This window comes from Sarcophilus harrisii, chromosome 3 (assembly GCF_902635505.1).
Source record: "Sarcophilus harrisii chromosome 3, mSarHar1.11, whole genome shotgun sequence".
Taxonomy (NCBI): domain Eukaryota; kingdom Metazoa; phylum Chordata; class Mammalia; order Dasyuromorphia; family Dasyuridae; genus Sarcophilus; species Sarcophilus harrisii.
The window spans coordinates 330,099,428-330,125,438 of NC_045428.1; the positions used below are offsets into that span (position 1 = coordinate 330,099,428).

The 26,011-nt window shown below is 33.1% G+C and overlaps 1 protein-coding gene across 3 annotated transcripts in view; it reads right to left on the reverse strand.

Annotated features, from left to right (window-relative positions):
• Positions 1–26,011, reverse strand: part of CFAP221 (cilia and flagella associated protein 221) — a 103,592-nt gene that overhangs the window by 74,261 nt on the left and 3,320 nt on the right. For all 3 annotated transcript variants that reach the window (XM_031959955.1, XM_031959953.1, XM_031959954.1), the window contains exons 2-6: positions 22,764–22,948; positions 11,339–11,439; positions 5,424–5,510; positions 5,173–5,268; positions 823–923 (exon numbers count right to left, since the gene is read on the reverse strand). In XM_031959955.1, the coding sequence (XP_031815815.1) occupies positions 823–923; positions 5,173–5,268; positions 5,424–5,510; positions 11,339–11,439; positions 22,764–22,902 (524 nt within the window). In that variant the 5' untranslated portion in view covers positions 22,903–22,948. The remainder of the gene's footprint in view (positions 1–822; positions 924–5,172; positions 5,269–5,423; positions 5,511–11,338; positions 11,440–22,763; positions 22,949–26,011) is intronic.

Sequence of the window (26,011 nt, forward strand, 5' to 3'; positions counted from 1 at the left end):
TATATTTTTCTTTAACAGAAATTTATATAATTCTTTGAGATTTGCAAACAGTTACATCCATGATCTCATTTGAGGCTCTCAACAACATATGTAGCAGATGAAGGGGGAAGCTGTTCATAGGACATGGGAAATTATGGAAAATTTCCCAGGATCTATTCTTAGGGATTACTAGCTGTCATAGAAAGATAGTCCCTTAGAGAAGGCAACCAGTGAGAGAAAAGGCAACTTTGGCAGTTGATATTTGGAGAGTTAGGGGTCAGGATAGGAGTTATGAGGGAATGTGAAGCCTGAGGCTTATCCATTTACAACCAGTCTGCTAACTACCCACCATAACCAAGATGAAAAAGATGAAATTCCTCTTTGTCATTTTTGCACACTTAACTACCTTTTTGTAACTTATTTCCTCTTTCAACGTGTTGTTTAACATTTATTTGGTACTAAAATGCCTAAACACTCTATTCTAAATTCTGTAATTTCTTACAAAGGGACTCCATACTCATCTAGGGATATGGTCCTAGAATATGCCACAATCGTGACTTGAGTGGAGAGGGAGGGGGAGGAGGGATGTGTGTGTAGTGCTTCCAGTTTATTTTATTGAGTCTCAATGTTTTCATTCTTAAATCATACATTAAATAACATGCAGAATCGATTTTAAGTTATTTTCCAGCAGTGGGAATTCTAGATTAAAATTAATTTTATTGGAAAATATAACCTTGCAGTTTGAGAAATAAAAATATGTTTCTAAATCTATAAATGACCCTTGAATTTCCATAACCATAACATTGAATTTTTAACAGATGGGCTTTTAATATTGTAACTCACCTTTCTCCAACTGGAATATCAGGTAGATTTATAAATGAAGGAAATTCCAGAGTGTTTAGGACTGGATAGGCATGGAGAGGAATAAGTAAAGTTTCATCTCCCTGAAAACAATAAAAATAAATTCAAATCATACTGAAAAATAAAATTTTTTAAAAGTATAAACATACTTGCACAAGAAAAATCAGATCAAAAAGAAAAGAAAATGAGAAAGAAAACAAAATGCAAGCAAACAACATCAAAAAGAGTGAGAATATTATGTTGTGATCTACATTCAGTTTCCACAGTCCTCTTTCTGGGTATAGATGGGCTCTCTTCATCACAAGATCATGGGAACTGGCCTCAATCATCTCATTGTTGGAAAGAGTCTCGTTCATCAGAATTTATTGTCATATAATATTGATGTTGCCATGTACAATGATCAACTGGTTCTTCTCACTTCACTTAGCATCAATTCATGTAAGTATCTCCAGACCTCTCTGAAATCATCCTGTTGGTCGTTTCTTACAGAACAATAATATTCCATAACATTCATATACCACAATTTATTCAGCCATTCTCCAATTGATGAGCATCCGCTCAGTTTCCAGTTTCTAGCCACTACAAAAAGAACTGCCACAAACATTCTTGCACATGTGGGTCCCTTTCCCTTCTTAAAATGTCTTTGGGATATAAGCCCAGTAGCAACACTGCTGGATCAAAGGTTATGCAAATTTGATAACTTTTTGAGCATAGTTCCAAATTGCTCTCCAGAATGGCTGGATCCATTCACAGTTCTACCAACAATGTATTAGTGTCCCAGTTTTCCCACAAACCCTCCATCATTCATCATTATCTTTTCCTGTTATCTTAGCCAATCTCAGAGGTTTGCAGTAGTGTTTCAGAGTTGTTTTAATTTGCAATTCTCTGATCAATAGTAATTTAGAACATCTTTTCATCTGATTGGAAATAGTTTTAATTTCTTCATCTGGAAATTGTCGATTTCCTGAAGAAGCTTTATATTTTATATTGAAAATGTTAAGATTTCTTAGCCTTAGAATTTAGGTAAAAATTCAAGAATTCTTTAGTACAATCCTTTAAAAACAATTATTAACACTCAAATATCCAGGGATATTCTCAACAAATACAAAAATATGCATTAACTGCTTTTATTTCAGAAAAGATAAGTAAAGAAAATCTTTAATAGCTGCTGATTAAGGAAAACTCTGAGGCTACAGTTCCAAGTAACCATGTAGAGGACAGGTATGGAGTTTGAAGACAGCAGTTGAGCTTCAATTTGCACATTCACTTGGTAATCTAAATAGAGAGGTCTCCTGGATACATATGCTTACTTAAAATGGTTTCTTGCATTCATGTGGTATTCTAAGGTTCATAAAATATTTTATAAGCATCTCATTTTATTCTCATAATAAGCCCTAGAAGTGTTAGAAGTACTGTTATGGTCGTTTTGGTAGGCCCCAGGGAGTTTAACAATCTTAAGGAATATTATGGATGAACTTCTTAAAATAAGATAAATGTTACAAAATTTCTATATAACCAGAGGTTTTCAAACTTGTTTGGTCTCAGAAATTCTTTACATTCTTAAAAAGATTATTGAGGACTCTAGAGAGCTTTTATGTGAGATATATCTATTGATATTTACCATATTAAAAATGAAAATGTCTTCATAATATGAAAATAGCTTTGCTCTTGCGTTCTTTCCCTCCTCACCCCTCTCCCAAAAGGGCCTCAGGAGCTATACATTGCAAACTGCTGCTATATATTTGCCTCAGTTTGAGGTGAGGGCTATTATTTTTAACCTCAGAATATGTTTTTTCACTGGAGTTCTCTGGTTTGTAATGGCTTTTAATATTCTTTTTTAAAAATTAGACTAATTTTTTATTATGACACACTTTAAAGTTTCTATAAAACTAGAAACTTTAAGGGTTCATTTTCAGCAAGGGCAAAGAATTATTAAAAGAATTGCCAGAAAATGTTAAAGGGATTTTCCAGAAACCCATTTCTCTGAAGATTTTTAAGAAAGGATTAGCAGGTATCTGGGTCATAGTCCTGCCTAAGAAACAGCAGGATAGTTTGGCATTCCTATTAATTCAAATAAAATAAATTTTTAAAAGGATAGTATAGAGCAGGGCTTTTTACACTTTTTTCCACTTGCAATCCCTTTTCATCTGAGATATTTTTATGTGACCTCAGGGTCACCTCAGGATCTGAGTATATAGGTATATAAAATAAGCCTACAAATCAATCATTTACTGATAATCATAAAGAAATTTATTTTAAAACAATTATTTGATATGCATATAATTTTACCATTTATTAAAGATAAAAGCAAATTTACATACTAATGAGATGAATGTGCCTGTTTATTTTTTTTCATAAAGAATTAAATTCTGGCAGATTATTTGATACCTTTTATTGTTGCTAAATTTTTTGTAACTCTTACATTCAGTCCTGTGGCCCCATATGAGGCTTTAGCACAGGGGAATTATATAGGTGGCACATTGAGTGGATAGACCACTGGCCATGGGAATTAGGAGGACCTGACTTCAAATCCAGTGTCAGACACTAATTAGCTATGTGACACTGGGCAAAACAATTAACCTCAACTGCCCCCTTCCCTCTTCCCAAAAAAGAAAAAGGTTATATATAGAATAGGAGCAAATACTAATACACATCCAGATAGCCTGTGAAAGTATTCTTTATCTACAACACAACTGATAAATGTAGTAATAATTCTGGATAGTGGATAATTAAGAAACACATAGTAAACAGTTTTAAAATTTTTAAGAAGAACTTTAAAACTTTTAGAAGATGTGAATGTATAATATGTTTTAGAAAGATCTATATCCCAAATTTATTTTAATAATAGCTTTTTTATTTTCAAAATACATGCAAGGATAGATTCTAACATTTACCCTTGAAAAACTGTGTTCCAAATTTTGTTCCCTCCTTTCTCACATCCCTCCCTTAGATAGCAAGTAATCCAGTATAGGTAACCGTGTGCAATCTTCTAAACATATTTTCACATTTATCATGTTGCTCAAGAAAAATCAGATCAAAAAGAACAAAAACAGAGAAAGAAAAAAGCAAGCAAACAAACAACAGCAAAAAAGGTGAAAATACTACATTGTGATCCACATTCAATCCCCATAGTCCTCTCTCTGAGTGCAGATGGCTCTCTCTATCACAATTCTAATGGGATTGGCCGAAATCACCTTATTCTTGAAAAGAGCCAAGTCACTTGATCATCACATAATCTTCTTGTCCCTATGTACAATATTCTCTTGGTTCTACTCATTTCACTTAGCATCAGTTTATGCAAATCTCTCCAGGATTTTCTGAAATCATCTTGTTGATTGTTTCTTATAGAACAATAATATTCCATTATATTCATATATCATAATTTATTCAGCCATTCACCAACTAATGGGCATCCACTGACTTTTCAGTTCCTTGCCACTACAAAAAGGGCTGTCACAAACATTTTTGCACATGTGGGTCCCTTTTCCTCCTTTATAATCTCTTTGGGATACAGGCCCAGTAGACATACTGCTAGATCAAAGGATATGCACACTTTGATAGCTCTTTGAGCACAGCTCTATATTGCTCTCCAGAATGGTTGGATCAATTCACAACTCCACCAACAATGTTTTAGTGTCCCGGTTTTCCTATATCCCCTCCAACATTTATCATTGTCTTTTCCTAACATCTCAGCCAATCTGACAGGTGTATAGTTCTGCCCCAAATGGGTGATAAAAAACAAACAAACCTTTAAAAATAGTTTTGCTACCTAGGTCCCCAAAGAGCAAGTTCCCCTATCATGTCAGGACTATATCTTATTTTAAAGAGTTACCCAGAGAACACTGATCAGTTAAGTGACTTTTTCAGTGTGCCAACCAGTATGTATCAGAGACTGGGCATGAATTAAAGTCTTCCTGGTTTCAAGGACAGCTTTCTCTCTATCCACTATGCCTTTACATTGCCTCTTCCCTAAAGAGCTTCCTATTTTAAAATCTGAAAGTTTATTTATGTTAAACAATTAATCATCTTGTTAGGGTTGATATCTGAAATGGTACAGTAATGTTTAGGTACAAGAAAACTGGAAAGATGAAGGAACAGAAAGAAGGGATCATTTTGTTATTACAAGTATAAGGATTAAGTATTAGTCTGTTTCACTCACAGGCTAGGTCCCTCATTCATTAAATCACTTAATCCCTTTACAACTTCCAAAAATGCTGATGGGGTAACAAAAGTATTCTGGTACCTAAAACAAAACAAAACTCCACAGCAGTCTTTCATTTTCTTATATTTGTACCTAGAACCTCAGTTCTTATAGACATTTTAGAAGCTTACCTGACAGTGAATGCGGATACAATCATAATAATAACGCCATTCATCTGGAGAAAATTCAACTGTCACTTTAAGGGACAGGCCAGGAACAAGACGATGCTACAAGAGCAAATGAATTCTCATCAATTTATGATTGCCAGATATTATCCCATTATTTATCATAAAAAGCACAGTAAAAGCAGAGGCTGACGTGACAAAGAAACCAAAAATGAATGAGAGATAACAGAAGGAAATAGGTTGTCAATAACACTTACTTTTTTAATGTACTTGATCTCAAAATATTTGGTTTGTGGGGGTAAAATATGAAGATTTATGACATCATCAGAAATATTGGTCAGATTCTGTGGGGAAAATAAAAGATGTATTTAAAATAAATACAAAGTACCTTCTTATTAATTTGTTCAATATTGTGGTCTGACCAACTGGGCTAAGGGACCTTCCCTACTGTCTAGTGTCACATGCCACCGATCACTAATAGAGGAACCAGGTCACAGGGTGGCTGACCCAAGACAAGCCATTCCTTTAGAGAACAACATTTTCATATATGAGAGACATCTTGGATTCTCTGACAAAATTATCTTTTGGGGCAAAGTTAAGTAATTGAAAAACATTTAATGAATTTATTTTTTAAGATAAAAAGGATACAATTATCTTCATTCCACAATTTAATACAAAGGTTTTTGTTTGTTTTTTTTTTTGTTGGTTTTTTTTTTTTACTGAAAGCCATATTCACTTTAAAATGGGTCAGTCTTGAATCTTGTTCTGTACCAAGGGTAGAGAAATAAGAAATACCAGAATAATGTGGCAAGTTAGGAGTTGCCTAAGGAGGAAGGGTTTTGATTTTTCCTTAAGATGTGAAAAGAGAAACAATTTAAGAATTTGGAAGGGTTATTCTAAAAGGTGAATAACAAGGAAAAAGAGAGATGTTGGACTGAACTTGCAGAATGATATACATATTTTCAGAAATAGACAATATTAGAATGTGTTTTTCTTAACTCTTCAGGAGCTGTTATTGCTCCTCCTTCATCTTCTTCCTTCCAAATGGAGATGAAGAATGGGGGAGAGAGATGATTGGAATGAGAGCCCCCAAAAAGGAAGGAAAAAGAAAAAGTGAACTTTTAAACATTAAAAGACTGCACAGAAGTGAAAAAAGGTTTGAAGAATCATATATTATCAGAATAGCACTGAAAGTTACCTGTCAAATTCATTATATGTTTATAATAAAAAGCAAGCTGAACATAATAAAGTTCATAATTTCATGATCAACTTCTTTTTTCTGTTCTACACCAAAAAACAAGCTGAACATAATGAATATTCATGTCTTTTTTCTGATTTACATTGAAAAGCAAGCTTAACATAATAAAGATTCATAGTTTTATGATCAACCTCTTTTTCTGTTCTACACCGAAATACTAATATACTTAATGTTTGTTAAGTTCAGAATAATTAATAAATTAAAAAATATTCCCTTACAATTACAATACCAAAAAGAAATACAGACAAACCAATAGAGATAGAGAAAGATAGAAATTGAGACTGAGACAAAAATGCACAGAGAAAGACAGAGACAGAATCTGAAAAACAGACACACACACACATACGAGAGAGAGAGAGAGAGAGAGAGAGAGAGAGAGAGAGAGAATGATATCTTGTGACAAGGTAATTTAAACTAATTCGAAGACTTAAGAATATTAAGGATTTTAAAAAATATCACAAACCTAGTAGTCATCCCCAAAGACAAATAATCAAACACAAAATTAGAAATACAATCTTACATAAACACTTATTAAAAGCAAAGGAACAAACTGTAAACAAAAAGATTTAAATTTGCTCACTTTCCTTTTTTAAATCCTGCTGAAGTTCTACATTTGTCTTCGTTATCTTTTTCTTACACATTTCACAAAGACACACACACAAACTATTACAGATAGCTAAGGTTCTGTTGTTCTCACTTTTTATGTCTTCATATAGATTTTTCTGAATTTCCTTATATTCATATTGGTCGTTTTATAACACTTTTTTACTCTATCAATATGCCATATTTGTTCAGCTATTCTTCAATCACTGGATATATAAGTTTGTTTATAGTTTTTGCTATTACAAATGAATATTGTAAATGACTATTTTTGTACTGCTATTAGAGTATTTTAGAAAAGTTTTTGGAGAAGGAAATAGCAAACCACTCAAGTATCTTTGCCAAGAAAACCCCAAATGGGGCCATGAAGAGTCAGATATAATTAAAATGACTGAACAACAAGAAGGAAGATAGATAGTTTTAGGATAAAAATAATTTTAAAACATTTTAAAGATAAAAATACTAGGAGTGGAATTTTAAAAAAATTATTAATTGGTACTTTAAAAAATCATCCTTGTCTTTTCCCAATGACCCTCTCCTGCATAGAATCCTGCCTTATAACTAATTAGTATAAAACAAATTAACACATTGTCCATTTATGCAAATCTAAACTTCAGTCAACACCTATAATCTATCACCTGTAATCCTGCCACCAAGTCATCATCAATATTCTGAAAGTTGTGACTTAATAAAGAAATTTCTGGGTCAAAAGGTATAATACAGTTTTTGGACTTGTATATTACCATACATCATCATTATATAATCTTACTAATAGAATGTCAACTTTATTTCCTCACAATTCCACAAACGTTATTTTTTAAATAAGATTTTGTCATTTTGGTCATCTTGGTAGATATAATGTATTCTCTATCTCTTCCCACTCTGTCACTAAACTCTTAGGATTATTGGGCTACAGCAGTTAAACTGTGAGTTACCTGAGAGCTAGAATTAGCTATTTCTATTTGTATTCCAGTACTTAACATACTGCTTAGCACAGAGTACGTGCTAAATAAATGCTTTTTCATTCATTCATATCCTAGACTCCTCTGTCACTTTATATATTAATTATTTGCCAAACTTTGCCATTTCTGCTTCCTGTCTTTCCACTTAAAAAGCTACTATTCTAGCTCATGCCCTCATCACCTCTTGCTGTAATATTGCAACAGCCTTTGAATTGGTTTCCCTCCTTAAGTTTCTCATCATTCCAGTACATCCTTCACATTTGCAATCAAAGCAAGTAGATCTGACCATGTAACTATCTTCAACCCTTCTTGTGGATATCTATTGTCTCTAAGATAAAACATAAACTCCTCTGTTTGGCTTTTAAAGCTTTTCACAAACTTGTCCTAAACTATTTTGCTACCCTTGTTGCACATTACTCTCTTTCCCATACTTAATGATCCAAACTGGCCTCTCCTTATCTCCAGTTACTGAAATATGCAGTGTAAGCATTTTCTAAATGAAGATTTTCTTGATGCCCCAAAATAGTAGCATCTTGTTTTTCATACTAACTTGCACTGAATTTGCATTTTGACCTAAAGACGATAGTTTTTGAGTAAAGGAATGACCTGGTTAGATTTGTGCTTTAGAAATATTATTTTGGTAATTGCATAGAAGATATAATGGAGAGAAAAGAGACTGGAAGTTATCAATACAACTGTTTTTTTTTCCCTTTGTACTAATAGAAAATGACATCACTATGGTGAAGTCCGACCAATGGTGGTATGGTGTATCACACCAATGCACTGGTGAGATCTCTAAATTTGCAAATCTCAAATTTCTTTTGAGCTACTGCAGTTCTGCTTAGGAGGTATACAATGCTGGGTGGTCCTGTTTCAGTGTCTCCCATATCTTACAATCAATTCAAAATTCTTCAGAAAGATCTTGAGAGAGAGTCCTTGTAGTGATACTTCTAACCACTATGTAAGCATCTGTTTTTGTGAATTCTCTGTAAAATAATCTTTTAGGCAAAAAACGAGATCAGTCCATTGGAATCGTGCTATCTGCAGTAGAGTTTGAATGTTTGATAGTTTAGCTTGATAAAGGACCTCAGGGTTTGGTACCTAATATTGCCAGGTAATCTTCAGAATCTTCCTAAGACAATTTAAATGAAAGCAATCCAGTTTCCTGGGATGGCACTGGTATACTGTCCAGGTTTCATAACAGTTCTAGTACCTCTTTTCTCTCCCTTTTTCCTTTGGAACCGCCCAAGTACTGACCTAGTTCTGGCAATGCATGTGTCAACCTCATTATCAGTGTATACATTCCTAAAGTGTAATGCCAAGGGTAAGTGATCTTATTTACAGCATTTAAAATTTCTTCCTTTGCTATAATCTCTCCATTTTCTCCATTTGCCCCATTTGACAATTCTGTGTATGGATAATGTGGTGCTGGCTGCTGGAGAACCTGTGTTTTCTTGATGTTCATTGTTAGGCCAAAATTAGTACAACCAGCAGAGAATCAATCCATACTTTGTTGCATCTCAGATTCAGAAGCTGTATTGAATGTACATTCATCATTCAGATGAGTTCCAATGATCTTGTGATGAAGAGAGCTATCTGCACCCAGAGAGAAGACAGTAGGAATTGGATGTAGATCACAACATAATATTTTCACTCTTTTTATTGCTTGCTTGCATTTTGTTTTCTTTATCTTTTTTTCCCTTTTTGATCTGATTTTTCTTGTACAGCATGATAATTGTGGAAATATGTGTAGAGGAATTGTACATGTTTAACATATATTAGATTACTTGCTAAGAGAGAAAGTAGGGGAAAAGTAGGGGAAAAATGAGAAAACAGGGTTTTGTAGGGGTGAATGTAAAAAATTTTCCATGTATATATTTTGAAGATAAAAGGCTTTAATTAAAAGAAAAAAAACAATTAAAAATCACACACCTACTCTCTCTACTTTACATAGTGTTGAAGAGAAAGAAAGTCATGCCATGAAGGCAGCTGAAGTGAGCATTGTAAAGTACGTAGAGCTTGGCTAGACATTGAAGACACCTTGGTCATCCACTGCATCCCAAACTATTGCCCGTTGTTTTGATTTTTTTCTACCCCTGGACTTTGATGACTTTGGAAGAGAAAATGAGGCTGACAATTTGTTTAATTCTGCCTCACTTAAATCCCATTTATGCACAAAATAAAAACATCACCCATATCATTTTACTATTTTTAATCTAAAAGTTCTATGGTAAGAAAGCATCAGGTACAGATACACTGGGAGCTGTAATCATAACTCTACACATAGGTGGTCTACACCATAAGTTTGTCTTCCTACTGGAAGAACAATAGGATTTGTGAGCCCCCTGGATAACAATCAGCCTTTTTAAAGGACTACACTGCTCACCTGGTGAGGAAAGGGCTAGAAAAGGTGCCCTAAAAATTGTCTGCTTCACCCAGTCCTGGCTTGCTTACTGCAGCAAGCTGGGATCCTACCCTGTGGTCAAAACTCACACACAAAAGTATACAAAAATTTCTGCAAAGATGATCCCATTCAGCACTGATACATGGAATGGTCACATACTTATGGACAAAATATGAACACAAAATCAAGAAGATTTGGCATTTAATTGGATGTGGAATAAGGAGAGGGAATTGAGAAGAAAGAATGAGTTAAGGATTTCTCCAAAGTTGAAAATCTAAGTAATTGAAAGGATGGTGGTATCTTCAACAGAAATTGTTAAGTTTAGGATGGGTATGAATTTAATGAAGAAAGATATTGAGTTTTGCTTTGGAGATATTTATTTTGAGATAGCTACAGGGAATCTAGTTGATGTATAACAGGCATTTTTTTGATGTGGGACTAGAGTTCAGGAGAGAATTGAGGGACAGGTAGAGAGATCTAGGTTATGTATGGAGATGATAATGGAATCCATGGAAGCTTGTGAGAGTCACTGAGAGAATAAAGTGAGATTTGATTCAATGCAGAGCCGTGCACAATTAAAGGAAAGGAGACATATGATATTTCAGTAATGAAAATTGATCAGAACTGATTAGATAGGTAGGAGAACCAAGACAGGAAAGTATCAAAAAAAAAAAAAAAAAAAAAAAAAAAAAAGCCAGGGAAGATAGAGGAAGGACTAGTCAATAGTGTCAAAAGAAAAGTGAAGAGACATGGGGACCAAGAAAAAGTCATCAGATTTATCAATTAAAAATCAATGGTAACCTCAGAAAGAGTAATTTCAGTTGAGTGATAGAGATGAAATCCAGATTGTTAAGTGATAAGTGAATAGAAAAGCTAAAAGTGTTATCAATTCAGTAAATTTACATTGTTCTTATTATACCTTATTCATGCTATTTTAAAAATACTTACCAAAATCTGTTCATGATAGTCTCCTATTTTGTAGCTTCCAAAATGTATTATTCCAGGTTCTGCTTTTACAACTTTATTTTGTTCAAGCTTTGTAAAAATTTCTATCCATACAAATGTGATACAGCATGAAAAATAATAGAAAAATTAAATCAAGACTAATTATCTTAAACTGGATTCCTTTAAATTTAGAGTATTTTTTTAAAAAATGTATTAATTTAAACTTAAGTGCAAAATGAGGGGAGAAAACCCACTTCTGTGTACACAGCAGAATATAAAAAAAGGATTAAAAACCATGAATTTTCATTTCAGGCTGTTTACCTATAAAAGAAAAACCACAGCAATAAAACAAACATTCCACATTGTTTTCAAAGCTATCCAGCTTTTCATGTGCTTCAAATTTAGGATATTTTAAAATTTTTTATTGCTCTTTGAGGCATTGCAAGTCATAACTTTCAACAAGGTTAATCACATGCATTATTATTGTTGTTGTCAAAAATAGTAGCAGCTAGCATTTAGTATTTTAAGATTTGCAAAAACACTTTATATTATCTCCTTTGGTTGTCACAATAAACTTCATGAGGTATTATTATTATCTCTATTTTATAGATGAGAAAAATGAGGCTCATAAAAGTTAAGTGCCTTTTTCATGGACATTCAGTTGCTACCTGAGTAAGGAAAAATTTGAATTCAGATCTTCCTGAGATCAGTACTAATATCATTGGGCCACATAGCTGCTTCTACCTTTAAGAAAGCTATGTGCACTTTTCATTTTTGCTAAATTTCTTCTGGAAAATTCATTACCTCTATATTTTGTTAGACTTTATTAATTATGAGAAAGAAAAAGCAAGTTAGTGGGTAGTATGAGAAATGTCAATAAAGAAAGAAAGAAAAATATCAACGAAACATAAAAAATATACAAAACAAAAAAGAAAAGGACACAGAGCAGTTTTGTAACTCCTTTTTAAATTTAACATACATATTTTAAAGCAAGTCATGTATAACAGAAGCCCACAGTTTCATATACAATCCTCTTTTTTTGGTTCTTTGTATATTGAAATGTTCAGGTTTGTGATGGCTAATTATAACAAATTCATAATAAAAATAAAGTTTTTAAAATAGAAAAAATCCATCATCAAATTGTAGTATATGAAGGTTATGGAACATTATTGCACAGTAAAGATTACAAGAAATACAAAGAAATGTGAAAAGATTTATATGAAACCAATGCTAAGAAAAAAAAAGCAGAATTACAAGAACGACATATAAACTGATTTCTATTACATAAAGGAAAATAAAAATCAACAATGATATTCAATGTATACTATTGGTGTTATGTTAAAAATGAAGGCACATGATTTTTCTTTCATCAAAGAGAGATGGGATCTGGTCATATAACTCCAAATGAAGTGCTCTTTCTACAATATCAGACTTTTAAAATGTTACTTTGTTTAATTTTGTTGCTGTGTTGCTGATTTTATTATTAGGGAAAATAAATAATTTTGGAAAAAATTAGTCACATTAAATAATAGCACTCCAGATTTCGTTGGAACATAAAAGAGGGTTTTTTTGGTTTTATATAAATTATTATTATAAAACTTAAATCTCTAAAAGGACAAGCATTTCCTGATCATTTAATATTTAGTAAGCAATCTATTGAAAACACTAAGCATTTACATTTTGTTACAGTGAACAAATAAGAAAAGTAATTCACATTTATATATTTTACAACTCACCAAATTCTTCCCTTAAAATAATCCTGAAGTAGCAGTATTATCATGGCTATACCAGTTTTACATATGAGGAAACCAAGGCACAGAAAGGTGAAAGGATATATCCAACTCACATAGCTATTATGTGTCAGCACCAAGACTTCACTTTGGACTCCAAGATTAGTTTACCTTCTACTCTAATCCATGACTTTTCAAGAAATTGAAAGTACTTCACTGTAATGATTTGGCTTTAGTTAGAATAGTATGACACATGTCATAATCTAGAAGCTCTGAGGATTATGAACTCCAAACAGTTAAAGTTCTATACAGTCTTCTCAGTTATCAGAATTTATTATTTCAACTTTGGGCCAAATTTTGAAAATCTGTGAGTTCAAAAAAAAATGTCTTTAACCCTATTCTTCAATGTCATCAATCAAGGATTGGATGATAGCAGATACTATTGTGTTTAAAAGATATATAATATTAGACCAAAGAGATATTCTAGATTCACTAAAATATGATTTCTTGTATGACTCCTAAACACACTGAAATACTTAAAGTAGTATTAAAAAATGAGGGGGAAATGTTAGACATTTACAAATATACACATACATGCATATTATGTACACAATTATATATACATAATGTAACATATATTTTGCATAATGTATAAATATATGCATGCATATTCACATGCTCATAAACACATATATATGTTGTGTGTATATGTGCATTATACACATGTGTAAACATGTATGCATGCATATATACAAATAATACAAAGTGATTTCAGAGGTTGGAAAAATGGACCACAAAAAATGGGGATAATCAATACTGGATGAAAATAACAAGACCTTACTTGCATATAGCATTTATTTAGTTTTCAAGATACTTTCATATACATGCTCTCATCACAATAACCCTGACTGTTCAGAATCAATTTTTCCATTTGCTTTTTTTAAAATAACTTTTTATTGACAGTACATATGCATGGGTAATTGTTCACAACATTATCCCTTGCACTCACTTCTATTCCAACTTTTCCCTTCCCTCCCTCCACTCCCTCCCCTAGATGGCAATCAGTCTACACATGTTAAATATGTTATAGCATATACTAGATATAATATATGTGTGCAGAACCTAACAGTTCTCTTGTTGCACAGGAAGAATTGGATTCAGAAGGTAAAAAATAACCTGAGAAGAAAAACAAAAATGCAAACAGTTCACACTCATTTCCCAGTGTTCCTTCTCTGGGTGTAGCTGATTCTGTCCATCATTGATCATTGGAACTGAATTAGATCTTCTCTTTGTCGAAGATAGCCATTTCCATCAGAATACACTCCCATACAGTATAGTTGTTAAGTGTATAATGATCTCCTGGTTCTGCTCATTTCACTCAGCATCAGTTCATGTCAGTCTTTCCAAGCCTCTCTGTATTCATCCTGTTGGTCATTTCTTACAGAACAATAATATTCCATAATATTCATCTACCATAATTGACCCAACCATTCTCCAGTTGATGGGCATCCATTCATTTTCCAGTTTCTAGCCACCACAAAAAGGACTACCACAAACATTTTGGCACATATAGGTCCCTTTCCCTTCTTTAGTATCTCCTTGGGGTATAAGCCCAGTAGTAACACTGCTGGATCAAAGGATATGCACAGTTTGATAACTTTTGGGGCATAATTCCAGATTGCTCTCCAGAATGGTTGGATTCATTCACAACTCCACCAACAATGCATCAGTGTCCCAGTTTTCTCACATCCCCTCCAACATTCATCATTATTTTTTCCTGTCATCTTAGCCAATCTGACAGGAGTGTAGTGGTATCTCAGAGTTGTCTTAATTTGCATTTCTCTGATCAATAGTGATTTGGAACATTCATATGAGTGGAAATAGTTTCAATTTCATCATCTGAAAATTGTCTGTTCATATCCTTTGACCATTTATCAGTTGAAGAATGGCTTGATTTCTTATAAATTAGAGTCAATTCTCTATATATTTTGGAAATGAGGCCTTTATCAGAACCTTTAACTGTAAAAATGTTTTCCCAGTTTATTGCTTCCCTTCTAATCTTGTTTGCATTAGTTTTGTTTGTACAAAGGCTTTTTAATTTGATATAATCAAAATTTTCTATTTTGTGATCAATAATAATCTCTAGTTTGTCTTTAGTCACAAATTCCTTCCTCCTCCACAAGTCTGAGAGGTAAACTATCCTATGTTCCTCTAATTTATTTATAATCTCGTTCTTTATGCCTAAATCATGGACCCATTTTGATCTTATCTTGGTATATGGTGTTAAGTGTGGATCCATGCCTAATTTCTGCCATACTAATTTCCAGTTTTCCCAGCAGTTTTTGTCAAATAATGAATTCTTATACCCAAAATTGGGATCTTTGGGTTTGTCAAACACTAGAGTGCTATAGTTATTGACTATTTTGTCTTGTGAACCTAACCTATTCCACTGATCAACTAATCTATTTCTTAGCCAATACCAAATGGTTTTGGTGACTACTGCTTTTTAATATAGATCAGGTACAGCTAGGGCACCTTCATTTGATTTTTTTCCCATTAATTCCCTTGAAATTCTCGACCTTTTGTTCTTCCATATGAATTTTGTTGTTATTTTTCTAAGTCATTAAAATAGTTTCTTGTGAGTCTGATTGGTATAGCACTAAATAAATAGATTAGTTTAGGGAGTATTGTCATTTTCATTATATTCACTCAGCCTATCCAAGAGCATTTAATATTTTTCCAATTATTTAAATCTGACTTTTATTTGTGTGGAAAGTGTTTTGTAATTTTGCACATATAATTCCTGCCTTTCCTTTGGTAGATAGATTCCCAAATATTTTATGCTATTGACAATTATTTTGAATGGAATTTCTCTTTGTATCTCTTGCTATTGGATTTTGTTGGTGATGTATAAAAATACTGAGTATTTATGTGGATTTATTTTGTATCCTGCAACTTTGCTAAAGTTATGAATTATTTCTAATAGTTTTTAGTAGAACTCTGGGGTTCTCTAAGTATACCATGATATCATCTGCAAAGAGTGAAATTTGGTTTCCTCTTTACCTACTCTAATTCCTTTAATCTCTTTCTCAACTTTTATTGTTGAGGCTAGTGTTTCTAATACAATATTGAATAATAATGGTGATAGTGGGCAACCTTGTTTCACTTCCGATCTTAATGGGAATGGTTCCAGTTTATCCCCATTACATATGATGCTTACTGATGGTTTTAAATATATGCTCCTGACTATTTTAAGGAAAAGTCCATTTATTCCTATACTCTCAAGTGTTTTTTAATAGGAATGGATGTTGGATTTTATCAAATGCTTTTTCTGCATCTATTGAGGTGATCATATGGTTTTTGCTAATTTGGTTATTGATATAGTCAATTATGCTAATAGTTTTCCTAATATTGAACCAGAATTTATTTCTGGTATAAATCCTACTTGGTCATAGTGTATTATCCTGGAAATGATTTTCTGTAATATTTTTGCTAATTTTTATTTAAGATTTTAGCATCAATATTCATTAGATTGGTTTATAATTTTCTTTCTCTGTTTTCAGCCTACCTGGTTTAGATATCAGTACCATGTCCTTGTCATAAAAGGAATTTGGTAGGACTCCTTCAATCCCTATTTTTTCATATAGTTTATATAACATTGGAGTTAATTGTTCTTTAAATGTTTGGTAGAATTCACATGTAAGTCCATCTGGTCCTGGGGATTTTTTTCTTAGGGAGTTGATTAATAGCTTGTTCTATTTCTTTTTCTAAGATGGGACTGATTAACCAATTTACTTCTTCCTCTGTTAATCTGGGCAAGCTATATTTTTGAAGGTATTCTTCCATTTCATTTAAGTTATCCAATTTATTGGCATAAAGTTGGGCAAAGTAACTCCTAATTATTGCTCTAATTTCCTCTTCATTAGTGGTGAGTTCTCCCTTTCATTTTTAAGACTAATGATTTGATTTTCCTCTTTCCTTTTTTAAATCAGATTTACTAAGGGTTCATCTATTTTGTTGGTTTTTTCATAGAACCAACTCTTAGTTTTATTAATTAATTCAAGGGTTTTTTTTTTACTTTCAATTTTGTTAATCTCTTCTTTTATTTTTAGAATTTCAAGTTTAGTGTTTGACTGGGGGTTTTTAATTTGTTCCTTTTCTAGTATTTTTAGTTGCAAGCCCAATTCATTGATTTTCTCTTTCTCTATTTTATGCAAGTAGGCCTGTAGAGATATAAAATTTCCCCTTATTACTGCTTTGGCTGCATCCCATACATTTTGGTATGATGTCTCATTATTGTCATTTTCTTGGGTGAAGTTATTAATTATGTCTATGATTTGCTGTTTCACTCGTCTTTTTTTAGTATGAGATTATTTAGCTTCCAATTATTTTTGGTCTATTTTCCCCTGGCTTTTTATTGAATGTAATTTTCATTGCAGCATGGTCTGAAAAGGATGCATTTACTATTTCTGCCTTACAGCATTTGAGTTTGAGGTTTTTATGTCCTAATATATGATCAATTTTTGTATAGGTTCCATGAACTGCTGAGAAGAAAGTGTGCTCCTTTCTGTCTCCATTTAGTTTTCTCCAAAGATCTATCATATCTAACTTTTCTAGTATTCTATTTACCTCTTTGACTTCTTTTTTATTTATTTTGTGGTTTGATTTATCTAATTCTGAGAGTACAAGGTTCAGATCTCCCACTATTATAGTTTTGCTGTCTATTTCTTCTTGCAGCTCTCTTAATTTCTCTTTTAAGAATTTAGATGCTATACCACTTGGTGCATATATGTTTAGTATTGATATTGCTTCATTATCTATGCTACCCTTTAGCAAAATATAGTGTCCTTCTTTGTCTCTTTTAATTAGATCAATTTTTACTTTTGCTTGATCTGAGATCAGGATGGCTACCCCTGCTTTTTTGACTTCACCTGAAGCATAGTAAATTATGCTCCAACCTTTTATTTTTACTCTGTATGTATCGCCCTGCTTCAAGTGTGTTTCCTGTAAACAACATATTGTAGGATTCTGGTTTTTAATCCAGTCTGCTAACCACTTCCTCTTTATGAGGGAGTTTACTCCATTCACAATTATGGTTAAAATTACCAATTCTGTATTAGTTTCCTTCTTGTTAACCCCTGCTTATGCTTTTCTCCTTTCCTTCCCCCTCCCCCCCCCCCAGTATTAAACTTGTGAGCACCACTTACTTCTCACAGCCTTCATTTTTAGTTTCCCTCCCCTCACCTTAGAGATCCTCCCCCTATCTTACACCTTTTCCTCACAAATTCTGAATTCCCTTCCACTTAGCTTACTCCTTCCCTTTTCACTTTTCCCCTCCCACTTTTCAATGAGGTGGGAGAAGTTTCACCATAAATCGAATACACCTAATATTTTTCTCTTTAAGCCAATTCTGATGGCAGTAAAGCTACACACTATATTCATCCCCTTCCATTCTTTCTCTCAGATATAATAGTTTTCCTTTGTCTCTTCGTAAGATGTAGTACCCCCACTTTACCCTTTTTCTGGTACAATTTCCTTTCCACCTCTACTTTCTAGAACAAAGTATACTTGTGTTCTTTATGTATCTTTATAGCAGAAATATAGTTCCCAAGATTTCTTTTTACCTTTTTGGGTTTCTCTTGAGTTTTATATTTGTAGATAAAACTTTTTGTTTAATTCTGGTTTTTTCATCAAAAATAGATGAAATTCACTTATTTTGTTGAATATCCATCTTCTTCCCTAGAAAAAGATGCTCATTTTGGCTGGGTAAGTTTTTTTTGGCTGCATACTAAGTTCCTTAGCCTTTCAGAATATCATATTCCAGGTCCTTCGATCCTTTAATGTGGATGCTGCTAGATCCCGAGTAATACTTATTGTGGCTCCTCTATATTTGAATTGATTTTTTCTAGCAGCTTGCAGTATTTTTTCCTTTGTCTGATAGTTCTGGAATTTGGCCACTGTATTTCTTGAAGTTCTGATTTTAGGGTCCCTTTCAGTAGGTGATCAATGAATTCTTTCAATATCTATTTTATTCTCTATTTCTATAACATCTGGCAGTTCTTTGATAATTTCCTGGAAAAATAGTGTTAAGGCTCTTTTTTCATCCTATTTTTCAGAAAGTCCAATAATTTTCAGATTGTCTCTCATAGATCTATTTTCAAGTCTGTTGTTTTTTCAAGAAGGTATTTGACATATTTTCCCATTGTTTCTTTTTTTGGTTTTGCTTGATTGATTCTTGGTGTCTCCTTGAATCATTCATTTTCATTTGTTCAATTCTGATTTTTAATGAGTTATTTTTTCACTCGCTTTTTTATATCTTTTTCTAATTGTCCAATTGAGTTTTTAAGTGAGTTGTTTTGTTCTATGGAATTTTTTCAATTTTGCCAATTTTATTTTTTAAAGAGCTATTTTCTTTTTCCAACTCACTAATTCTGTTTTTCAAGGATTTGATTTCTTTATCTACTCTATCTTTGAATAAGTGGGATGACTTATCCAGACTTTCTTGCCAAGCTTCTCTTTCCTTTTCCTATTTTTCTTCTAGTTCTCTTGTAAGAGCCTTTTTAATTTCTTCTATGTGAGTCTTGTGTGTTAAGGACCAGATCATATCCCTCTTTGGGGATTCATCTGGAAACAGTCTGTTTTTAGTCTCCTCAGGGTTTAAAGTCTGCTCTCTATCCATATAGAAGCTATCAATAGTTAGAGTTCATTTAAATTTTTTTTCTCATTTTGTCAAAGAAGAATCAAAGAAAACAAATTAACAAGAAAAACAAATGCAGTCTGCTTTTTTTTTTTGGGGGGGGGAGCTTGATGGTATTACCGAGCTTCCTCTACAGACTTCAGGGGGTAGTAGCAAGGCACTAGCTGGACAGCAATGGCTGTGCTACATCTGCGCTCTGAGATTCTGAGAGTATACTGAGACATTCCAGGTAGGTTTGGTCAGGTCCTGAGAGACCCTAGCTTTTTGGGGTTATAGTCTTTACCTCCTGTGTTTTTAGCTTCTCTCTTGTCTACTGGTTTCCTACCAGGGCAAAGTAGCCAATACTGTAGTAAAGTTCTCCCTGAAGAAATGATTGAGATCACACCCCACCCCACTCTGGTCTGCTCAGCTGTGAGCTTCCTGCCTTACTCTGTCTGCTGTGCTGCTGCTGCCTGCCTTCAGTTTGTGCCTGATCTAGCCATACTCACCCACAAGCAAAAACAGACTTTTTCTGGCGAATTTTGAGCATATCTTCTCTTGGTAATTATTTGTGTTTTTTTTTTCAGTCAAGCATTAATTCCAAGGCTAGTCATGAAATAAGTTATTCTGAGAGAAAAGACAGAGCTTAAGTAGATGTGTGCGTCCTCTCCACCATCTTGGCCAGAAGTCCCTAACTCTCCATTTGCTTTTTATCAAAAATATGTACTCTTACTTCACATGTAGGAGTGTAATATCACTTTATTTTTTCAAGTTCCTTTACCAAAGATGTCTCAAACTGCATGCATCAACCGATTCTTCCCATATGTAAATAAGGCATGTTTCCTAATCCAATGGAGAAAGGAAACCCAGTGAGACTGCCTAGTAGATGAAGGCAACAAACCCATGATGTACTACTCATAGTACTACACTTATGGGAAGACCAGTTGATCCTCCCTTAAAAGAATTGACAAGGTTTAAACTTATAATACCAATTTTTCAAACAGAAATTTATACTTTTACACAAAGTATATAAACTTTTAAAAGTTTCAGTGATGTTTTGTTTTACATTATAAATATTTACATTTAGATATCTCTCCAGTAGAAATAATTAGTTGACATAGTGGATAGTGTAAGATTTGGAGTCAGAAAGACCTGAGTTCAAATACAACCTCAGATATTTATGACTTGTATAACGCTGGACAAATCATTTCATTTTTCTTGGATTCAATTTCCCCTTCAGCAAAATGGAATAATAATACTGCAGTACATTTTTTATGACATTGCAGGGGTCCTCAAACTATGGCCTGCAGGCCAGACTTGGCAGCTGAGGACAATTATCCCCCTCACCCAGGGCTATGAAGTTTCTTTATTTAAAGGCCCACAAAACAAAGTTTTTGTTTTTACTATAGTCTGGCCCTCCAACAGCTGAGGGACAGTGAACTGGCCCCCTATTTAAAAAGTTTGAGGACCCCTGTGTTATTGTAATGACCAAATGAAACATATGTGAAACACTTTGCAAATCTTAAAGCACTATGTAAATATAAGCTATTATCACTCATCTAATGAAACTGTACATGTATTCCAATGGCATTATCATTGCTGAAAACATTTTGTGAACCTATCTGGATATATTCTTTAGAGACTTTTAATTGACCACACTAGGAAGCCATTTTCTTTATTCTATAGTCATATCTCACTTCTTGCCTGGCTTGACCATCATTTATCTTAGTTATCAGCCTTGGATCCAATACTTTTCATAATTTCCAAAAATTAAACCCATCCTCTAAGAATAAGAATTTATCATCACTGAAGCTATTTTTAAAGGTATGCCCCTGACTGATTTTAGATTGCTTTTAATAATTCAATTTCAAAAGACAAGTCCTTAAAATGAACAATATCTGCTTAAGGGGTTTAGCTTCTGAAGATGAATACTTTGAAAGGAATAATACTTGTGTGGATAAATGTTATTTATATATTTTTTTATATATGTATATATATATTTAAAATTTTTTAAAGTCAGATTACTTTAGCACAGTAGCTCTCAATATGTAGTTTGCAGATCTCTAGAGGTATCTGATCTTTCAGGGGATGTGAGAGGTCAAAATTATTTTTAAAATAACACTAAACTATTATTTGCTTATTGAAATACTCTTCCCTTTTCCAATTACATGAATGTATGAGGCAATATTTTTTCATATACTTCAACTAAACCAATAAAACATATCTCAATAAATTGAATGTAGAAACATAAGATATGAGAATCCATTTGTCACCTATTAAGTCTAATATTAAAGAGATTTTCCAAAATCTATAAAACAATACCACTCTTTTCATTAAACCTTTTTTTTTGTTTTGGAAAAATTGTATTTCATAAAAATATGTTGCTTTTGTTAACAAGTTACATTATTTTGCTAACAAGTAATATTTTAAATGAATTAATAAATATTTTAAAAATTTGTTTTGTTTTCTAACATGGTAAATATCAATGGATATAATCCATACAAACAAAAACTCTGGAGTCCTCAACAATTTTTAAAAGTCTGAGACCTGCTGCTTAAGAGTTATGTGTTGTTTTTTTTTTCTGATGCTACCATTATTTAATTGGTTTTGCTTAAAATTTCTTCACTGAATTCAAGCGACAACTTTCACAGACAGTTGTAATGGCTAACTTGGTTTTTTAGTTACCTCAATTCAAATAGGTTAAGTAATAAAGGGGCAGGTCCTAGTATGGCCACTGTTGCTACATTCTTAAAATTTAAAGCACTTTTAAAAATACTAGACAAAGCTTTCATTTTCCAGAGAACTGGAACCCTGGATTGCCTAAATTTTTAATGGTAGTTGACTCTGTAAATTTATCTATTAACAACTGGCCATATTATTAATCTCAATAAATTATCACTTTATCAATCTACAAATCTTAACTGTTAACATAAAAATTTAACTTACATTTTAAAAAATAGTATACTTTACAGATGTGTGATTTATTTTCTCATCTGGAAAAAGCTATATTCTGATCACTTACTTGATTCTAGTAGATGATTAGGTACTTCCTTTTTTTTCTTTGGCTCTTCTACTAAGCTGGCCAGAAGAACAGGAGATATGCTGGAATGTGATCTTATATCTTTGCTCGGATTTATCTCTGCTGAATTTATCACCTCCATTTTATTATGAAAAGTGCAGTCTCGAATATTTTGGTCAATAGTTAACCTGAAGAGAGCATATGGGAAGCATATATAAAAAAGAAAAACTGCAGGCATTTTAACTCCCAATTATTAACTAAAGAATTATATCTGGTTTTGTGATTCTAGATTTAAGAAGGATAGTGATAGAGTATCCAGAAGAAGATTTGAGGATGGCAAAAGGCTTTAAGTCCATGTTATATGTGCATCAACTGTAGGAACTGGGAATATCTAGCTTGGAAAAGAACATTTAGGAGTGACCAAATAGCTATTTTTAAATATTTTGGATGATTGCCACTTAGAAGAGGAATTAAACTGTCCTGTTTGGTTGCAAAGGGAAGAACCAGGAACAATGATTGGAATTTGCAAAGGGGCAAACTTATGTTTGCTAAACTTTAAGATATTTGTGTGTGGGAATCAGGAGATTTCCCTTGATTCCCACACAATTCTCACATTCCCAAACAATGAGCACTTATTGAAAGTAGAATAGATGGTGAGTATCCAATCCTTGGAAGTTTTCAAGCAGAAGTTAAATAATTAGTTATGAAAATTCTAGCCTTGATATCAAGAGAAAAGTCATCAAGGTCTTTGCCAATAGGCAAAACTATACCTAAATCATCTCAAAGAGATGAAGATTTGTTATTTTAAAGATGTCTGGAAAATATTTCACAGCTCTTTTGTTTCATTGTATCATCTCTTTATCATTAACAAGTTCTTTCGAGTATCTAATTTAAGCTTGGAAGGACATTCACTTGGCCTTAAAGCCCTTAGATCTCATAAACTATCTCCCACACATTTTAAAAATATAAGTTCCTTGAGGGCAGGGTTTTTTTTTGTTTGTATATGTATCCCCAAAGTTTAACACAATGCCTGCACCCTATTAAGTATTTGTTCTTGTTTATTCTTCATTTTCTAAGAGGACCAATAACTTAGTGTCATAATTTGTGACTAAATTGGATTTAAGTGAGGAAGAATTACATAAAGTCATTAATTTTTCTTTTCCAAAGTCATAGAAGTTCAGTGTCAGAATAAAACTTAATGTGAGTGGCAACGGCCCAGGATGCAGTGGATGATCTTGGTTCTGATGCTTGACGGAACTCTAAGCACTCCATAGTACCTGCTTCTTCATGACCATTGGAACAAATTGTTCTCATCCACCCATCTGCCAGGGAAAGTCTTCACATGTTTGGGGAAGACATTCCCCTAATCACCAACAGGTTTGAGAACTGTTGGTTGCCTCAATCTGGATTAGCCTGTCTGACAAGACAATTTTACCATGGTGTGGCTATTGCAGATGCTACAGCTTTTTGGAGACAAAGGTGAGAGTAGGGTGAAAGTGGACATCAAGGAGGGTGCAGCCCTGAAAAAGGCTCAGCAAGCCCTCACAGTAGAGGTACTAGTCCTCCCTGATAACTTCATGTACCCCATTCTTAATAAATAAGTATTTAATATATGCTTGTTTCCTTCTTTCTTTCCATTCAATTAATCAATAGACCTTTTCATGACAAGATTATCTAAGTACATTCATTGATACTTTCTAGGTGCTTCTTGTACTAACACTATGGGAAAAATAGATGAAAATACTGTCTCTACTCTCAGATTCCATAAGCAAGTTGGTGAAATAATACCACACATGAAGTGATAATTTAAAACATGAAACTGCATGGATAAACACAAAATGAACGGTATATACAATAAATATTTTAGTAGATCAGAGAAAGAACTATTGGTATGGACTCCAGGAAGGCTTTTTAGGAGGAGGGGGAGCTTGTGTAGGATCTCAAATTATGAATAGAAACTTTGTAGATTAAAAAACTAAGGGAAAGTATTCCAAGAAAAGGGAAAACAACACAGCAGAGTTATGTTGTGAAAGAAGCCCCTGGGAAAGAAATTAGGAGATCTAAGTTCTAGTATCAGCTATGTCAGTAACTAATTGTGTCACTTTGGAAAGTCTCTTCATCAAGTCTGTAAAATGAAGTGACTGGACCAAATGATCTGGGAGACCTCTCTGAACACTATTAATCTGTGAATTTGTACATTCATCCTGTTGAAGTTCTTTTCTTTTTGTTTTTTCTGTATGAGATAGTTATTGACACTAAATTCTTAGAAATTTGAAAATCATTATTGAAGCCTCAGGACTTTGAAAGCTAATTCAAGACCCTACTGAGAAGTGCCACCTAAGAATTTCTTCTTATCTCCCTCTTTGCTCCATAATATTGATTTTTCATTGTCTTCCTGACCATCGTTTAGAAATTCTCTTTTCTTGATTTTGATGACAACTATACTATCTTGATTCTCCTCTCATTTCTGAATGTTCCTTCTCCTTCTTTTAGTAATTCCTCTTCTTTCTCCTACTTCCTAAAATCAAGTATTCCCTAAGGTTCAATCCTCATAACCTCTACTCTTCTAACATAATCTGTAATTCAAAAAGTTTATTCCCCCCCCCCCAAAGTAACAATTATCAACTTTTTTCAGGTCACACTCCATCTTTATCTCCAACACTGACTTTTAATCCAATATTCAGTTTGGTTCCCAATTATACTCAATTGCTATCTCAATCACCTTCTCAAAATTATCTTCCACTCCTGACTTTTGATCTCTACTAAAGATAAAATCACTTTAACTATCCAGATCTGAAAACTCATTTTTATTTTGTTCTTTCTTTTCAGCTCCATATCCAGTTAACATCAAGTCTTAGGAATTCTCCCTCTGATATCTTATTTCCCTTTATCTCTTTCTATCCAGTCCTACTAGTACCAATGTAGTTGAGGTCTTTATCACTTCATCTGGATTATTTCAATAACAATCTAATTGCTCTTCCTGTCTTCAGTTTTTCTTTCAAATTGATTGTATTGTAGTTTCTTGATAAAACTTTCCTATAACAATCATCATTTCACTCCATTGCTCAAAACTTTTCACTATCTGCAGAATAAAGAATAAAGTCCATGTCTTGACATTTAAGGCAATATGGGTCCAATCTACGTTTTTAGACTTATCTCACTTTATTCTCAAACAGTCTTCATTATAACCATTCTGATCTACACACATGTTCTGTGAAACATGCTTTTCTCAGTCCTACCTTAGGAGTTTT